Source organism: Sycon ciliatum, chromosome 6 (genome assembly GCF_964019385.1).
Source record: "Sycon ciliatum chromosome 6, ocSycCili1.1, whole genome shotgun sequence".
Lineage (NCBI taxonomy): Eukaryota > Metazoa > Porifera > Calcarea > Leucosolenida > Sycettidae > Sycon > Sycon ciliatum.
The window spans coordinates 12,996,870-13,016,768 of record NC_088648.1 but is presented as its reverse complement, the minus strand read 5'-3'; the positions used below and the strand labels follow the sequence as shown (position 1 = coordinate 13,016,768).

General features: G+C 47.0%; 1 protein-coding gene across 1 annotated transcript in view; it reads right to left on the bottom strand.

Annotated features, from left to right (window-relative positions):
• Positions 1 to 5,332: 5,332 nt before the first annotated feature.
• Positions 5,333 to 19,899, bottom strand: part of LOC135819400 (integrin beta-2-like) — a 43,544-nt gene continuing 28,977 nt past the window's right edge. Inside the window, exons 17-27 of the mRNA XM_065332601.1 lie at positions 18,120 to 18,196; positions 17,821 to 17,877; positions 17,218 to 17,302; positions 16,444 to 16,528; positions 15,275 to 15,384; positions 13,839 to 13,943; positions 12,802 to 12,916; positions 12,117 to 12,257; positions 11,101 to 11,216; positions 9,252 to 9,311; positions 5,333 to 5,969 (exon numbers count right to left, since the gene is read on the bottom strand). Coding sequence (XP_065188673.1) covers positions 5,859 to 5,969; positions 9,252 to 9,311; positions 11,101 to 11,216; positions 12,117 to 12,257; positions 12,802 to 12,916; positions 13,839 to 13,943; positions 15,275 to 15,384; positions 16,444 to 16,528; positions 17,218 to 17,302; positions 17,821 to 17,877; positions 18,120 to 18,196 — 1,062 coding nt within the window. The 3' untranslated portion in view covers positions 5,333 to 5,858. The remainder of the gene's footprint in view (positions 5,970 to 9,251; positions 9,312 to 11,100; positions 11,217 to 12,116; positions 12,258 to 12,801; positions 12,917 to 13,838; positions 13,944 to 15,274; positions 15,385 to 16,443; positions 16,529 to 17,217; positions 17,303 to 17,820; positions 17,878 to 18,119; positions 18,197 to 19,899) is intronic.

Below are 19,899 nucleotides of genomic sequence, written 5' to 3'. Positions count from 1 at the left end.
TTCAAAATTGTTGGATTTACCAGCACACCTACATGTATATGTATACAATGTACATAGCAGACTCAGCGGAGGACGTTCAGGTTGGTTGTAACTCTGAGTTTCATGCCGCTAGGCAATCATCAGACAACTGATACTCTGGTCTACCCAACAGTATGCTTATAAACACATAGGGCCACAAGCATAAACAAATTTAGCGCTAAATCTGGTGTGAGGTATGGGGAGAAAGCTGGCGCGGGCCAAGGCGCGACCGTGGAAGTGCCAGGAGGGTGGCGGGCAACAGGCAGGTGTGAGCATGAAAGCGCGGAAAGAGGCGATGGATACAAAAACAGCACTGAGCTCGCAAAACACGTATGGGAGCTGAAGAGCGAGGGAAAGCCGTTGACGATCACATGGAAGGTGCGGGAGAAGAGCCGATCATACAGATGTGAGTCAAAAAAAATGCAATCTTTGTACCGCGGAAAAATTCCACATCCTGACTACACCCAAGAAGCTCCTACTCAACAAGCGGTCTGAGATGGTCTCGAAGTGCAGGCATGAGAATAAGTTCCGCCTCGCAAATTTCACACCTATCACATGAACTGACCAAGTACTGTACTGCACTTTGCCTGAGCACCCATTATTATAAAATAACACAATCCCATGGCCTGTTGTTGGCGATGCCACTCTGCTCACGCCTGCCCGTCACCAAACGACTCCCTACTTGTAGTGATCTCACTGGGCCACTGTCCGCCACCCTCCTGGCACCCCCCACACATCTGCTGTACACTGCCTCCCCATCGCCTCTTTCCGCGCTTTCATGCTCACACCTGCCTGTTGCCCGCCACCCTCCTGGCACTTCCACGGTCGCGCCTTGGCCCGCGCCAGCTTTCTCCCCATACCTCACACCAGATTTAGCGCTAAATTTGTTTATGCTTGTGGCCCTATGTGTTTATAAGCATACTGTTGGGTAGACCAGAGTATCAGTTGTCTGATACCTAGCGGCATGAAACTCAGAGTTACAACCAACCTGAACGTCCTCCGCTGAGTCTGCTATGTACTAAGCTCTGTCTCTGACATTGAGCACTCTCTGCAGCTCGGGGATCAACGGATTTTGGATTTTATACAATGTACATGTAGTTGTACAAGATTGTACAGTAATCATCATACATGTACATGTCTCTGGCCCTGTAGATGGCTCAAAAAGGCATACTTTTCAATTGATTTCCCTTGCATATTGAATTTTTAGTTCCTTTCAACTGCAATATGAAAATAAAGTACACATTGACATAGAGCAAGAAAAGAGCTTGATTTTGATATGCATGTCATACTATACAAAATATGGGTTCACATACATTCAAATGGGACTTCGGTTATAAGGACACTTCGCGAATAAGGACACTTTTCTGATGCCCCGCCGAATGTCGTTATTGGCGAAGTTGACTGTAGGCCCAAGTACGAGGGTGTTACCTCCCGAATATCATCCCGACTGCGTAGCAGGAGGGATGATATGAGAGTACGGTAACACCCGAGTACGCGGGTCAATATCCTACTTATCCCAGGTACATCTACGCATTTTGGGGATCGACGCAACTGCGTTCTGAATACAATTACCAAGGTACAGCTATCAAAAACAAGATGCTGCCTTTCTTTTCAATACAGTCAAGGTTTGAGAGCGATGGAGCTCGGGAGACAAGTTGCATTTTAGTAGTTGGACTACAAAAAAAAGTAGAGATTGACGAAGATTGCACTGTTATGATACATAGTCATTTGGTTCAAAGTAAGAACTAAGGGCCATACTTCAAGTCACGGCGAGATACCACGTCTATTATGGATGCTGGTGCTGACTTCCTTGTCATTGGATCGGCGTGGAACTTTCAACGGTTTGGGATCCTTGCTGAACACTGCCTGTGCAGGCAGTAACCACATTGTACATATCGTCGGACATTGGCACCAGTGAGTAAAGTGCATTTCGTTGTATCAAGACTCTTCGTTGTATCACTATCGGCCACTATGCAATCAGAAAAACGTTGATCTTGTTATATTACAGGCATACTGGATTTACTTTTCTAAGCAAAGTTGAATGGTTTTCTTTTTCACCCTGAAGATGGGCCATGCCCGAAAATTTGGTGCATTCAATTTAAATCTAATATTATTTGGGTTTTTTTGGAAGTGAAGTGAACATATGCAGCGAAGAGACCGTAGTTGGAGAGTTTGAAGTGAGGTACCCTATAACATACTGGATTGTAGCAGCATCTACGTTTTACATTGTTCTTGTGGTAATCGTACTGGATTCAGTGTCATGATAATCACTGCAGGTCGCATCTTGCATCCATATCTTATCTACATCACACATGGATTGCTGAGCTCTTCTTTCACACTGTTGAATACTGGTATTCTGTACAAGATTTTTCCTCTCACTTTCACGTCTTGTACTTTTCGAGTTGTTGCGGTATCTCTCCTTGCAATTAGTAATTTTCACTCGGATGGTGATACTTTGTGTAGTTTTCGAGTTTAGAAAGAGTGAATGAGAACAGATGCACTTCGAAGTCTCCTTTGTGTCGTAGTGTTGAGTTGAATAGTGATTGGAGTTCGTTGTTTGTTTGTGTGGAATCTGGTTTTAGACGTAGTCGCGGAGGTAAGTTCTCTCAGTTCACTTTTACTGTACCGACGGTGCACTCTGCATTGGCATGCTCCCACCCTCTCACGGTTCTGTGTAGTGCATTTTGTCGCTGGGTTTCTGATACTAGGAGAAAGGACTCCAGTGGCAAGATGCATTGCATCGAATCGAGAGGGGGTGGGGGGCATGCCAATGCAGGGTGCACCGTAGGTACGGTAAAAGTGAACCCAGTTAATATTGAATATCATCCCGCGCGGGATTGTATTGGCTATTATTTCCCGGTCAGCAAGGCTCCTGATTGGCTGAAACAGGCCTATAGTACCGTGCCATGGGATAATAGTAGGTATTGTACTACTCCCTGCTTTATACTAGTAGACTGGGGCACTATTCAAGAGAGGGCTCAGCTAACGCGCGAGTACGGTAAGTGCAAGCGCCAGGAAGATGCTAGAGTTTGTATTGATGTGAGTCCAGGCCAGATCCGTTCATTCCTATCTACTTTTTCGCTTTGCGGTTGGCGCCTGCACTTACCGTACTCGCGCGATTAGCTGAGCCCTCTCTTGAATAGTGCGCCAGTCTATAAAGAGTCAGTGGAGTCAGTATTAGGCCTTCTAGAGTAACCTGTTATAGAGGTTATGCGATACACGTCATAATTATACAGTACGTTTGCCACCTCAAATTCTTCTAAAGGGGTTTCTGTACCCGCTTTGCGCATTTTGCCACCACAACTGGCTCCTATATATGGTGGATTTGACGTTATCGCATAACCCTTATGGGGTATTCACACGACAGGCAAATCCACGTGCACCGGAAAGTTGCAGGGAGTGACATACGAGAAAAGTGACTGTGTGGATTCACACAGCTGCACTCGACGACAGGCACGTTTGCATTTGAATGCTTCACCGACCAGTAGTCATGGGTATTTCAAATTTTCAAAACACACATACACATCATGCTCTAAAGAGCCGCGTAAAAAATCAAGTCTTGTTTCGCGCTTTTTTTTGGCACCTATGAATTCAGGGGATGGCCCACGCCTGGTAAAAAGAAAAAGAAAAAAGAAATCATAAAAACAAAGAAATCTAAAGAGAAGAAACGTTTTTAGTTACACGTGCGACGTGACGTGAAATTTTGCCTGGCAGGATTCGGGTTTAGTTCGCACAGATATCAAATCTTCCAACAAACTCGATACAACTCGATAAAATTCCGGAAACTCACACAAATTCGGTCGGAATAACCAAGCGCAACTTCCAAAAACTCACGTCATGAACTTACGTGCGGGACAGTCAACTCACGTAAAACACGTCAAATTTTACTTGAGTTTTTTCACTTTTTGACGTAAAAGTTCACGGACGTAAGACTTTTACGTGAAACTTAACCTCACACTGCGACCAAAACCAGCGTCCATGCGGCCATGCGGCCAAGTTGCATGGCAACGGCATGAACTTGACCAAAACGTCGCGGCCACGTTTCAAATCGTGACCGCGACCTCCGGAGGGGGGCAGCTCAGACAGCTCAGCTCTGAGCTCGCTTTCACTTTTCAGCTACTTTCAGGCACTTTTCTCGTTCACAGGTAAAATACCATAGCAACTTTCCGGTGCACGTGGATTTGCCTGTCGTGTGAATACCCCATTACACGTTGTGCCTTTCAGGTGCCGCCTTTCACACTGCTATTGCTATCAACAGCCGCCAGTGTTGGGAGGGCGAGAGGACTGAGAGAACATGCAGCCAGCACTGAGCTCAAGAATAAGCTAGCCTGCTGCAGTCTATTGCCCAGACTAAGAATAAGCTAGCCTGCTGCAGTCTATTGCCCAGACTAAGAATAAGCTAGCCTGCTGCAGTCTATTGCCCAGACTAAGGATAAGCTAGCCTGCTGCAGTTTATTGCCCAGACTTTCACTCCGGCCCCACCCAGCAGTAGCAGTAGCAGCAGCAGCAACAAATCCTGCTGGGGCTCACACAACGGCGCAGGCAAATCAGCCCGGCCAAAGCGCCGGAACTTCGAAGCGCTCCCCCATGAACCATAAGCCCGGAGATCGGCTATGTACATAAATTATATGCAACTCACGTTGCATACGTAGCGCCCATAAGCGGTTCTGCCGACTAATTCCTCCCCAGTCCCCCCCCCCCCCCCCCCCCCCACACACACACACGACATCATTGGCATGGTTAGGACTGTAAGTCTACCTGGTCTACACAAAGCACAAAGCACGAAGCACGAAGCACAAACAAGTAAAGCTTCAACCGCATTTTCCGGAGTATACGCTGTACACAAACTTTTCGTCACGAATTGCAGACACCTACAATGTACCCTGTATCTCACGGTTCACTTGACAATCTTGAAGAAGGGCTGAGGCTTCCTGCAGCTTCATCTCTGAAAGGAATTCGGGTGGACACACCCATTCCCATAGCGCTGCACTTCACATTAACCAGTTCCGTTATTTTTACGTTTCGGCACTTGGCCATCCGGTCAGGTAATAACAATGACAATCGTAAGCCTCACAGACTTTTTGGGCGAGTTACGAGTGTTAAAAGTACGGCTTGTACTCGGGAGAATACGACTATTCTGCGCAGTAGTCGCATGCCTAAGCGCACACCAGCACACACGTCGTCTCTGCATCTGTGAAGCTTCCCACGATGCGGCGGTGATGTGGACCAGCGGCATTGTCACGGTCGGCTGATCGTAATGCCGCCCCAGGACTCTCACCCTCCTCACTCCTCACTCTGCAGTAGAAGTAGGTGGTTGATGGAAATTAAAATGTAATTTAATGGAAAAGAAGGTATCTAACTACATTACGCGAAAACACATCCGGAATTCCGAAATATGTATAATCATGAATTGGACCAGAGCAGGCATGCAACACAGCAGCCCGGCCCATACCAAGCATACCAAGCATTCCAAGCAGCATGCAGTTACACTGGTGACACCTACCTAGCTGCTTGGTGTAGTAGTAAGAAGGTGCCGTAATGTTTTAGTTAGTCTCATCAATAGCAAATATCCGAGAAAGGAAGATAAAGGCACGCAAGGCAGATCCTAGCAATGTTCGGATGGAGCAGCAGTCGGCGCAGCTGTGCCTGCACTCCAATCAGACGGCCTGCATTCATGTTCTGCTTGATCAAGACAATCCAACTTGCCCTTCTTCAACCTTAGAAATAGTCTCAACGCATGCATCGCTGCTAGACTTAGATAGTGCAATACTGAACTTAGAAATCATAGCACTAGTCTAATATTAACATCACAGCTCGGCTTAGAAGTCGTAGCAGTAGGCTTAGAAGTCGTAACGCTTGCTATCCACACCGTTTCTCTCCTTCTCGTGTTCTCCCTGGTACTCCGGGTTGACGTAGACCTTGCGGGCGGGATTGAAGATTGGATTCACCTCCTATCACAGCACAACACAATACAATACAATACAAGAATTTATCAAAGGAGGCAAGATACACCCTTTCGGCCGATCAATCCAAAATGTGCACAGATGCATACACAGAACAACAACAAGGGCAACAAGGCTAGTTTGTCGCTACTCTGAGTTTCATGCTTGTCCAATCATCATGTTAGGTACCCCCTCCCGGACGTTCTACAACCTTATTCAAGCTGGCCTGCATGCACTCTCGTGCTCACCTTTTGTCTCCTTTTGTCCCGTTGGCCTGGGTAGCTACTTGCGCGCCAATAATTGCCATAGCTACGCAGGCCCTTTATCTTGCCGTTCACACTTGATCTCTATCTTTTGTCCCTCTCTCCACAATGTCGTCGTTTCGTTCGTCTTTGTCTCAGTCTCTTTGTCTCCCCAATAAATGTTGTTCGACCTAACCTGTTCCCGTTGTCCGTTGTAATGTCTGGAGAATAAGTCGTCGTCCTTTTTCATACTCAACAATCAGGCAACACGGATGCATGGCATTGCATACAAAGCCAGGACCCCCAGAGTCAGCGTTGTCAGGACTCAGGTCTGATTTTAATGTATGACTTTCAAGCACTATAGTCGATGAGTGTTTAGCGGCACAAGTGAGTGCCGTATTGAAGGTCGGTAGAACTGTCTTACTTCCGTTGCTTCCCAAAAAAGAGGGGGGAACTGATGGCAGATGGGGTCTGTAGTGAGTGATTCAGTGTGTAGGCTAGGGGTCAAACGGGTGTACCTTTAACTAACGGACGGGTAATTTTCTTAACGGGCGGGTTAACGGGTACCCTTTAGCAGCCATATTATTTTATTGCGCATTTCTCACATAAATCATGATTTAAATTTGTATATTCTCAGGTTGTATTTTGATACTACATTATGATTCGCAATTGATTCGTGTATCATAATATTATTATGGCAATGAAGGTTCCAAATGAATGTCATCCGTGCATTTGCCCATGTACATAACTTCACAGGCAGTAACTTAGGCTGCAACCACACTAGGTACAAAATCACGTACAAACGGCATTACAGTAGAAATCGTCATGCCGACGCGTGCGAAATGCAAAATGCGCTTTGTAGGTTTTCAGCAACTGGCGCACCCCTGTAGAAAGTCACGTTTGTCGTTTTCGTCGTTTTCGCGCTCCATCTCCTGTGTACAACTTTTTTTTGTACCTGGTCGTCGTACATAGCATCAGCATCAGCATTGTTTTTGAATTTCCCGGTCTTTTCCAGCGCATGGCACACGCTTTGGTACGACAATGTCACGTGCTGTTTGCGTGAAAACGTCATCTATGCAGACCGAAAAGTGTAGTGTGGTTGCTTACCGACTTGTACTGAGATATGCATGAACATTTGTACTGTGATTTTTACGTAGTGTGGTTGCGGCCTAACAATCGTACATGTAGATGGTCCTACAAGCTACATGTATTTTGATACATGTACGCAAATCACTGCAGATCGATGTGATTCAAGCCATGCAAGGCGTTGCATTCAGAAGATGTTCGCACCCATAGCTAGCTGGGGTGCCTGACACAGCTGATGTGCTGCTGGCCAGCTAGCTGCTAGTGCTAGCTTGTTGAACTCGTGAAATGAATCTTCACAAATCCGTAATCTTGTATGCAATAATTTCGAACTACTTTTCAGCTCGTCGATTGAAGGAACAAACTACAACCATGAGTATCATACATGTAGCTACCACCTACGGACATCACCGTGTGTGACACTCCGACTGGTCACTCAGCCTGGTGACACTAGTTCATCAAGTACTGTGGCAGGTTCGATGTCGGAGAACCATCGTAACTTTCTAGTTACTTGTACTCAGCCGCCACCTCAAACGAGTTTCAAGTCTTGCATTTTCTCACATCACAATCAAAAACCTCCAGTACGAGGATTTTTACTTGTACTAGAGTGGAGAGAACAACTGTCAAGTCTGTCTTTCAGCCTGCTCCTGCCTGATAAAGTCGAAAGCGGGAATGCACAGGAAAAAGGAAAAGAGTATCCGCACTCCTATTTAAATTTTTGAGTCTTGGAATACGATAGGATCACCTTTTTTTTTTTTTTTTTTTTTTTTTTTTTTACAAACGGGTACCCTTTTACTAACGGTACCTGAGATTAACGGGCGGGTACCCAGGTACCCGGTACACCCGTTTGACCCCTAGTGTAGGCCATTGCATACAATCATGTACCGTAAAACCTGTACCTAAAGACCACCATGACTAGCGACCAGCCTGGTACTACAGACCACTTTGCCAGGCACGTCAGTCTCACATTCAGTCAGACCTCGCTTATCCGGTCCTCTTTTATCCGGATCCCTCGCCATCTGGAAGAAAATCGTTGGTTACAGATTTACAGCATATGTCATGTATACATACAGTATGTGTGTTCGATTATCCGGTTCCCTCGCCTTTCCGGATATTTTTGTGGAAAACAGATGTCTGCAGTTATGCGAGGTCTGACTGCATTATGGTTGTGCGGTGCAAACCTCTAACTAAATCGACTGTACTTAGTGAGCGAGGTCATTGCATCGACTGTACTTAGTGAGCGAGGTCATTGCATCGACTGTACTTAGTGAGCGAGGTCATTGCATCGACTGTACTTAGTGAGCGAGGTCATTGCATCGACTGTACTTAGTGAGCGAGGTCATTGCATCGACTGTACTTAGTGAGCGAGGTCATTGCATCGACTGTACTTAGTGAGCGAGGTCATTGCATCGACTGTACTTAGTGAGCGAGGTCATTGCATCGACTGTACTTAGTGAGCGAGGTCATTGCATCGACTGTACTTAGTGAGCGAGGTCATTGCATCGACTGTACTTAGTGAGCGAGGTCATTGCATCGACTGTACTTAGTGAGCGAGGTCATTGCATCGACTGTACTTAGTGAGCGAGGTCATTGCATCGACTGTACTTAGTGAGCGAGGTCATTGCATCGACTGTACTTAGTGAGCGAGGTCATTGCATCGACTGTACTTAGTGAGCGAGGTCATTGCATCGACTGTACTTAGTGAGCGAGGTCATTGCATCGACTGTACTTAGTGAGCGAGGTCATTGCATCGACTGTACTTAGTGAGCGAGGTCATTGCATCGACTGTACTTAGTGAGCGAGGTCATTGCATCGACTGTACTTAGTGAGCGAGGTCATTGCATCGACTGTACTTAGTGAGCGAGGGAGTCGGCAAGTGACCGAGTCAATGAGGAAACCCATTGTCACAGTGAATGCCGTGAGTACCGGAGTAGCCATACAGACAAATATGCGGCAGTATGCTTACGTTGCCCTGGTTTTGCGAGCGTTTCACTTCCTTCATGAACTTCTTGTACTCAACATGGTCCTGTGCCATGCACAAATGCATACGCACACACGCATGCACACACACACACGCACGCGCGCACGCACACACACAGACACAGACACACATAGACATATACACACAGGCACACACATAGACACATACCCTGACACACACACACACACACACACACACACACACACACACACACACACACACACATACACACACACACACACACACACACACAGATCATGCTTCACAGATCTTGCACTGGTCGGTTGTCCACACACGGACCGGAAAGGTGTGGCAAAGAGTCAAAAAAGGTGACAAATCGCCCATATGCTGAATAGATGCAAGGTGTTTAAAACAACCTTTACCGTTTAGGAAACTTCACTTCTCAACTGCAAACTCCAAAAACGGTCTCTTCACTGCGATTCAAACTCAAATTTACATTACACCAAATTTTCGGGCCTGGCCCATCATCAGAGTACTGAATGGCAAAATATCCATTGATACATAACTGTGTAAATGGCTGCGTTGGAGTTTGCGGACAACTAGAACACCTTTAGTGTCATCTGGGTATGAGCACGACCGGCACTGGAATCACCCCGCTTTTATACTACCGTACTGGCAATATATGTTGCCGCGTAACGCGTAACGCAGGGGGGGGGGGGGGGGGGGGTGCGGCGTAACGCGCGACCAGGCTAGTGCGACAAATTTTCGTTGCGTTCGTAACGCGCTTCCGGCGGGGTGCGGCGATCTTTTCATTGCAAAAAAGGCTGAAAACTGTGAAAGCACGTGTACCGCGTGGTGAAAAGTTCAAAACTGGACGCAGCAGGAAGTCCTGCAATAGCAAAAAAAGGACTGCGGCAATATAGAAACCTGTGTAACGGCTCCTGTGCGACTTTGCATGTAACGCCCTGCGTGCGGTAAACATGTGCCAATGTAACACTTCATGGCCTCACTGCGACCATATATATTGCCAGTACGGTAGCTAGACTTAGTAGCAACGCAGTTATCCTTGTACAGTCAAACCTGGTTAGGACGAACACTGATAAGGCGAGCTTTCCATTGGTACGAACTAGGGCCCCTCCTATGGTTGGCCAGGCATCAATTCAAGTCAAAATTATTCGTTTACGACAAACGGCTTCTGAACAGCGAACTTTCGCGAAGACAAACTATTTTCAAGTGTGATTTGAACAAAATCAGTGTGGTCAAGTACATGTAGTACGAACGTTCGGTCCACGAGCGTGTGCGTGCGCTGGCTGCCTATTTTTCTTTTATTTGTTCAATAGTCGAGGCCATATTGTACGTACAATGCAAATTGTTTTCAAGCGTGTTTTGAACAAAATAATCAGTGCGTTGTACGAACTAATACTTTCGGCACAGTCGTGGTTCATTGCACATTGTCATTGTACTTACCTGTTTCTGGAATATGCTAAGAATAAAATGCTTCCCATGTACCACAGCATGCACCTTCACGGAAATACAATCCATAATTATATGCATATCGATTTTTTTGTCAGATCTGGATAAGAAGAACTCCCGATAAGACAAACAAATTTGTTCAGTCCCTTGAAGTTCGTCCTAACGAGGTTTGACTGTAGCTTCTCTTAGGTTCTTTGTCTGTATTTTGTCTTTGACCATCCAAGGAGTAAGAACAACATAACACACACAGTACACAAGAATACATGGTTCATGTGAGACGCCGTCTGTGGGCCGAGTTTTCCTCATCTGTAGGAACGTCACCACCCATTAAGGATCAAGGCGCAGATGCAGCTCCTAAAGCGGTGAGAGGTGAGTAGATCAGACCCACCGTAAAACTAACCCTGTAATAGCAGACACCCTTGAGTAGGATGAGAGCGATCAGAGCCACGGCAAGCAGGGCCAGAGCCGGTGCGACCGTTAGCGGCACGTAGTTGACTTCCTGAGCTTCTGTACAGGCTGTGCACACATAGATAGTAACATGTACACAACGGGCGTCGGAGGAACTGCTGTATTTTGATTGACCTGGCCTCGCCTGAAGGTGACGTACACAGCACAGTGGATCCGGGGAGGTCCTAGGGAGGTCCCGGGAAGGTCCCGGGGAGGTCCCAGGGAGGTCCCGGGGAGGTACCGTAGGATTTGACACAATCAAGTTACATGTAAATAGTGGCTCTTGAAGGCATCTGCCACCTTCGCATGATAAAATGAAGCCTAGCAAAATTCAATACGTGGGCGCCTGAGGTGCTAAGAAAAAGGCCAGAATATTGGGTCGGCTCACGCAGGGGTAACTGGCCCGCCGGCTCTGATGCCTATGAAGTATGAGAGGAGAGGCGAACGCATTCACACAGACCGACCGTACACATGCAGCCATGATGCCTACAATTCTAAGCTTGTACATGTAGTATATGTACAGCGACACATACTCCAGTTTTACCGGCTTAAAGCTGCACTTCAAATCTAAAAGAAAGAATAGGCTAGAATTCCACCACCCCAGCGCAATTCTCTTTAGTACCATGACAACACAAAGCCATGTTCTTGTCCATTGCAAGTCCTCTGTATGTATTCCGTACTAACGAGCAACAAACTGAAATAACAACCAAAATCCAACCAAACTATACAGTCAGGTTGATAATATTTCCAATACCATCCAAAATGTATGAGGCTATGGCAACACTGCATGACTCATACACCAATGTGATGAGGTCATGGCAAAAATGCATGACTCACACGATAATTAAGGTGGATCATGGGAACACTGCATGACTCATGCCATCCTGTTATGAAGCCATTGCAACACTGCACGGCTCATACAATAATGTGATCAGGTCATATCATTACTGCTGGCCGAGTTAAACTCACCTTTAACCACAAATGGGGAGAACTTCAGAGTGCAACCTCCATCACTGACAAATGTGAAATCAGTGTAGAACTGATTGACGGAGCACTTGTCCAGGGAGATTGTGTACGGCGATGGTGTCAGGCATTGTAGAGCGGGATTACCTGCATGAATCCAGGACACAGAAATGAACGCTAAGTTTTACTGGTTGCTCAAGTGAACACTGCCTCTGTCTTTCCGTTTGTTTTTCTGTATCGTAGTCCGAAGGTTGATTTTCAAAATGATGACATATCAGCACAGGTCAAGCTGGAAGATTTGTACTCATAACTGAGAATAGATTTGTACTCATAACTGAGAATAGCCGAGCCACAGAACAGGAGCAAGACTCCAGATGAACACTGATTGTATTCAACGTTTTGACATCATACCTGTTGAAAGTATTTTTTCCAAATCATATCGGTGTTCGTCTCTCTCGTCCTGTGCCTGTCTCTCCGCCCCTATCTCTCCGTCTCCCTCTCCGTCTCTCTCTTTCTCTCTCACACACACACACTCTCTCTCTCTCACACACACACACTCTCTCTCTCTCCCTCACTCACTCCCTCCCTCCCTCCCGCTCCCTCCCGCCCGCTCCACCCTCCCTCCCTCCGTGTGTGCGTATGCATGTGTTGGTGTGTGTATTGTCTACTGTGTCTAGATAACTGTTCTCACCATTGACAGTGGGGTTGTCTTCTTCGCTATAGGTAGGATTGACACCAGGACAGTCTGCTGCACACTTGCCCTCGCTGGCTTGCGAACAGTTGAAGCACCTTGCCGCTCTGTCACACTGTTACAACGGTTCACGCACATCACATACATTCACACATGTACGTACACATGCATGCACACATGCATGCACACACATGGACACACATACACACTCACACATGTACGTACACATGCATGCACATACATGGACACACATACACACACACACACACACACACACACACACACACATACACACACACACACACACACACACACACACACACACACACGTGCTCGCATGCTCGCAAGCACGCACATGTGCACACACACGCACATGTACGCACATGTACGCACATGCACGCACACAAACGCACGTACATACACGCACACACACACACACAGAAACAAATGAACAAATGGATATACATACTTCGGCTAGTAAACTATGCACAAGGAGTTGGAAGTAATTGCGTTTTAGTGAAGTGACAGCCATTATTGTGAGTTGAAAAATCATCTGAAGCCAAGCTTCCCTCATCCAAATGCCTGTACTGTTTTTATCAAGACATGTCAATTTGATAAACGGCGTTGACATAATTAAATCACAGCTATCAATAACATGGGCGGCAAGTTGGCTTTCATTCTAACATACAAATCCCCACAAATCCCGATAAGGGTTACCCGGAACGTTTTCTTGGAACAATCTTCAGTGGTTATCGTCAAACAAGGTATTGATAATTTATTGTTCATATACAGTATGATCTTCAATCAGAACTTCCCCCACCACCAAACACGCGTACATACACGCATACATACACACACAGACATACACAGACACACACACACACACCTATGCATGCATGCACACACGCAAGGAAGCGCATACACACACATGCACATGCACACACACACACATGCATGCACATACGCATGCACACATGCACCCCCTCCCCCCCCCCCCCCCCCCCCCCATACACACACAACCGCCATGGCATACTCACGGGTGTCTCAGCCTCGGAGCACTTCTCACAGTAAGCTCCATCATAATCTCTCTGGCACGTGCATTCACCACACATGCATGATCCACGACCACTGCATGGCTCAGCCTGCAATGGACAGCACACAGATGTAAAGAAAGAAAAAGTGAAGTTCACACATTCGCGTTACCACTGGCTATACAATTGTGTTGAGACAAATGTACATGTACATGTGCACTTACAGTCCATTTCAAAACTATAGACGCGTACCTAGGCAAAAAACGTTATGCCAGCATCTATACCACATAAAATCTGTGATCACTTTGTGCATAAATTTTTCCAAATTGGGCGACTGTTATCCAATCCTTTAGAAACTATAATGAGAGTAATTGTGGAGCGATCCTGAGCAATATTCCGAAAACTATTCTCAAAAAGTTCCAGCCAAATTTGAAATATTTCAAAAACCCTACTCGTCTATAGTTTTGAAATGCACTGTAGAACAGACATTCTACACAGCTCACTCTCCACAGTCACGGCACAGTCATTCTACACAGCTCACTCTCCACAGTGCACAGTCATTCTACACAGCTCACTCTCCACTGTGCACAGTCATTCTACACAGCTCACTCTCCACTGTGCACAGTCATTCTACACAGCTCACTCTCCACTGTGCACAGTCATTCTACACAGCTCACTCTCCACTGTGCACAGTCATTCTACACAGCTCACTCTCCACAGTCACGGCACAGTCATTCTACACACTAACACCGCTCGCTCTCCACAGTGCAGGCCAGTTTGACAGCGCTGGGCTTCATGAGAGAGGAGACTGGCAGAGCTCGTCATGAATCCAAGTCTGAAAATAGTTTCTTTACCGTGACTCAAGCAGAAGCCAGTGCAGTGTACTTTAAGCTCGTACTGAGGTATTGTACCCAATCATGATGTACTGGGGGGGGGGGGGGGGGGTTAAGAAAGTGCAGTTTAACATCATGCATGTGCAGTGGACGCCGTGTCACATGACCACATGTTTGTTCATAGCTCACACTAAGCTCCACTCCACTCCAAGACCGTGTTTCAACACACGTGAGCCGGGTTCTTAGTCATGTGACCACCTAGTGTGTTACACTCCACGGGCCTCTGCTCCCCGGGCATGTTGGAACATGCACGTAAACCTGTGTCACATGACGGCCTGCCTAGGGAAAAAAATCATGGTTCGCGTAAGACTCGGCTAAAAACTAGACTATGTCTTTTTCTCTTTTTTTGCTCACCTATTGCTCATTACTTCTTTTACAGATTCAGTATTATGGAAAGTTTGGAAACCCCCTCGATAGGCGAAAGCCTTTGGGGAATCCTAACTAAAACACTAAAATACACACCGTTGTATGTCACAAAAAAACAGACACGGGATTCAGGACTGTGTTCAGGACTGTTCCGGACTGTGAATGTGCAGGCTTGTAGCTTACCCCGGGTGTTTGTCTACACGTGTCCGCCAACAGTGGACAGCCACAGTTGGACCCAGTGTAGTCAGCCTTGCATTGACACTTGCCACACACACAGGAACCTTGAGCAGGACCTGAGCAGCACAGAACCAACACATTCAATGATACAGCACAACACACATACACACACACACACACACACACACACACACACACACACACACGCACACACACGCACACACACGCACACACACGCACACACACACGCACGCACACACGTACACACACACACACACACGCACACACACATTTACATAGCAAAAAATTGTTAATGCCCTTTTTGTTTTGTCCGTTTGTCCATGCCGGTAGTAGTGATACGTCCTTCTTGTGACCAGACGAGACCACACAACGCTGGCAGACCCCATCACAAACAGTTCACCAGCCACACTAGACACCAGCAAGTAGTTACTCCTATTACGAAATGAAACAAGATTTAGAGAGTAGTAGGGTGCACACACCCATTCCCACAGCACTGCAAAAACCGATAACGAAAGATTTGTAAGGAGTAACCGCTTGCCGTCGTGGAGTGTAGCTGTTGAACTGTTTGTGTCGGCATCTGCCAGCATCGTGTGGTCTTGTCTGGTTAAAAGAAGAGCCCTGCAACTTCCTCAGAGCACACAGTGAGTCACGCATGCGCAGGGAGATGTGCTATGTTGCGCTGCGGTACACGTGATTATCAATGTTGCTCAGAGGCGCTCGTAGCAGTCACTCATTAGGCAGTCGTGCATGTGACATCACACTCACATGCAAAGGTTTGCACACCAGGGTGCCAAATACAGTTGCCACGGCAACGCGTAGCTAATCGCATGTGGGGACCAATATTATTCGCTGCATCTATGCCACTCAAGAATGGCTTCATGCCCGCAATGAACGTACCCACCCATTCCAGGGTAGAACGCTGTCAAGCAGGAGCGTAGGGGTTTAGGGGTGTAGAGGTGTGGGTGTAGGGGGTACGACATCGCAACATGATCAAATATTCGTTCAGGGTGCACAGATCCAAATATTGCTGGTGAAATGCGTCTTCTTGCGTCGTGGGAAGATATTGAAACCTCTGACTATTATTTCTAATCATCTCTTTTGGAAAGTATTTCTGAGTGTGATGCGATGCGACAGTCATCAGTTACCAGTCTTACCTCCACAGATGGCTCCCGTATCAGAGAGCGGGCAGTTGAAGTTATCACATTCACAAAACTTCCCGGAATAAGCAGCGTCAGGAATCTGCATCACGCACAACAAGGGTGGCGCAGGATAGAAAGCATGCAATGTCATAGTGATACAACACACTACCACTCCTGTATGCACTGAAGTTCTCATCCTCTATACAGCTGCTGTACACCCATCACATGACAATACAGGGCAGCCATGTTGGTTACAACACCAGACACTCAACAGACACTCAACCCCTGCATTTATGGGTTACATGATGTTGGCCATGTTAGTTCCAACCCCGGTCAATCTCTCCATCTATGGGTCACATGACGTCGGCCATGTTAGTTCTAACCCAAGTCACTCTCTCCATCTATGGGTCACAAGATGTCGGTCATGTCAGTTCCACTGATCGCATGCCATGATCCCATCTTTGTCACATAACACAGATGTGATTGCACTCGAATCATTGGCCGAAATTGCTTCATAGTTTGAGTGTGAGCCAGGCACTCTTCTTCACTTCTTGTACACCGGCCTTGCATTAACTCAATCCCTGTTGGGATATGCAAAAAGCTGCAATAGACCGCCATGCCTACGCTTGCAGAACTGGTGCTCGGATAGAATTTGGCCACTTTTTTTACATCACAGTTGACATCTGAACAATTACATTTGATCTTGAAAGCCCCTCCCCCCCTGCCCCCCCCCCTGCCCCCCAAGCAATTGCAAGCACTTTACTAGTAACAGTGACAGCTCTAAGTTACCGTTGCACCGGCTGGCTTGCCGCACTGGCATTGCTGGCAGACACACTCGCCACGACCACCACATACAGGACTGCCTAGTGATTGACTGTGCATAGGAGATTGACAGAGTGAGACAGAGAGAGAAAGAAAGAAAGAAAGAAAGAAAGAGAGACAGAGAGAGAGAGACAGAGAGAGAGACAGAGAGAGAGAGACAGAGACAGAGACAGAGACAGAGACAGAGACAGAGACAGAGACAGAGAGAGAGAGAGAGAGAGAGAGAGAGAGAGAGAGAGAGAGAGAGAGAGAGAGAGAGAGAGAGAGAGAGAGAGAGAGAGAGAGAGAGAGAGAGAGAGAGAGAGAGAGAGAGAGAGAGAGAGAGAGAGAGAGAGAGAGAGAGAGAGAGAGAGAGAGAGAGAGAGAGAGAGAGAGAGAGAGAGAGAGAGGGGGGCAGGAAAGCAGACAGACAGATGGACATTATAAGAATGATAACACAAGATAGTGGTTGCCATGGAAATGCACAGGCAGCATTAGGGTTGGTGCTTGCCCAGACGTCCGCAAAGACAACACAAATGCACACACAAATGCACTAGCTAGACCGGAAAAGAGAAGAGAGAGACGACTTACATGCAAGGTGTTTGATCCAGCGTGTTGCAATCACACCGTGAGACGTTGGACTGCTTACTGGAAATGTGAAGAGAGCACAACGGAGGGCACAACACACAAGAATGAAGACGGGCTCAACTCCATGGCCAACAGTATTCATTTTCTCTGTGCTGCGCTGATGAGTCCACAAAGGACGAAACAGTTCTGTCCACAGATTGACCAACAGGATTATAAAGTATGTGTAAGCATTATAACTGTACACGTGCAGTACTTGAGGGTTGGCTGGTCAAGAGCACACATAGCTCGACGCCATAACTTACTCTCTGAATCCTGGGTTGCAGCTGCACACACCACACAGGCTACTGCCTTGCTTGGAACAGAAGTCTGAGTTGGCCATCTACAAGAGCACAATGTCACACACCAGAGAAAGTGCAAGGCTATATTTTAAAATCAAAGAGGACTGACAATAGAGGTGACGACAGCAGTGTCATGTTTCAGGGGAGTCGGAACTGGTGCGGCAGGTGAGTTTAAAGATGCACCAATAATTTCATCTGCAGAACTTTTGAAGCAATAACACGTGGGCTATTAGAGCTCAATCTTCCAATCCCCCTCCCACCCTCACCCCCCCCCCCCCCCATTTGTTTTTGATATTGCCCAATGTCTAGCCCCTGCCCAGTCCTGGAGGCTTTACACCCATTTTTACGCTTCTTTACGCAAGTACGAAGGATGAAGAATGATCTGTGAAGATTTGGCGTTTGTAGCTTGAATGAAAGTTGTTTTTCGGTAGCCTTCTTCTCGTCATCCCCCATTGCTTTCTTCTTCACGTGTGTCCTTTCTCCAGCCCTCTCTTGTTGTGAAGATGAATTTTGGCTGACCTGTTTGCAAGTTAGGAGAGTTTGCAGTGACTATTAGAGCCTGCTGTCGCAACACTTTGTGCTGAGCGGTGCACTGTTACCCCGATCATAGTATCATCAATTTGCACATGCTCCAACCCCCGCTGTAGCCCAGCATAGGTATATTATTTCAATCAAGGTCTATCGCCTACCTGCCTTCGCAGTGGATATACTTCCTTCTTCGTCTTTACTTAAATGAAGCACCCAAACCACGGCTGCCACTAGCCACCATTTCTCCCGGTTTATTGCACCCACTCTGATTGATAACACATAGTACTGTCTCTCTCTTATTGGCTACGGCCATCGTGAGAATAAAGATAATACTGTTGACAAGATCTTGCCAGGCCGGCCAGTGGCCATGCTGCATTCGTGGGAAGCGGTGGCAACATCTCCGACACACGGAAATTTACCAACACCATTCGACCTGTCATCATGGCCATTTCTTTGGAGGATACATGTGTAGTAGCTGGCCCTCGCAAACCCACACTGCACCAAGACCCGGGCATCTTTCCTCTCCTCTTCCAGTGCATGCTCACAGACACAAACCAAGTAGATATCGAGTTGGCGACATACATAGCCAAAGAAGACACAGAGCATGCAAGTGGTCAGACGTCATTCACCGACTTGGTGGACACGCACAAGAAGTTGTTTGCATGCAATGCACAAATCAACAACATGCAGCTAGAAATGGCCAATGTCCACAATCAGCTTCGTTGGGCAGTCATGCACTTGCCTGAAAACATGGAAACCCCGCAACACATGCAACTGCGCGCAGTGATAGGTGGACTGAAATTGAAAATGCAGGGCTTGCACAAAACCACTGAGGACTTGGAAAGGATGGAGGAAAGCAGAGTTGGAAGCGGAGCTTACGGAGCCAGTTAAAGACGGTCCATGCAGTAGGGCATACGAGCCAGTCCTGCAGGGACTCAACAGCTGCCATCAGCATTATCACAGCGGTGCCTTTATCGGCAATCATGTGCGTGATCACGCCGTCTGCTGCAAAGCTGATTACTGCGGCACTTTGTGGCCACCGTGAGCAGCACCACCCTGATGCTGTAGGTCCCCAGAGTTCAGCTACCGCTGTGGCAGAACCGTATGCTACACACTCTACAGAATTTGATTCCTGCCGAGGTATTTATAGCGCCAGCAGCAAGTTGTCTGATATGGTGATTCAGCTACTTGAATCCCACATTGCTACATTCCTGTC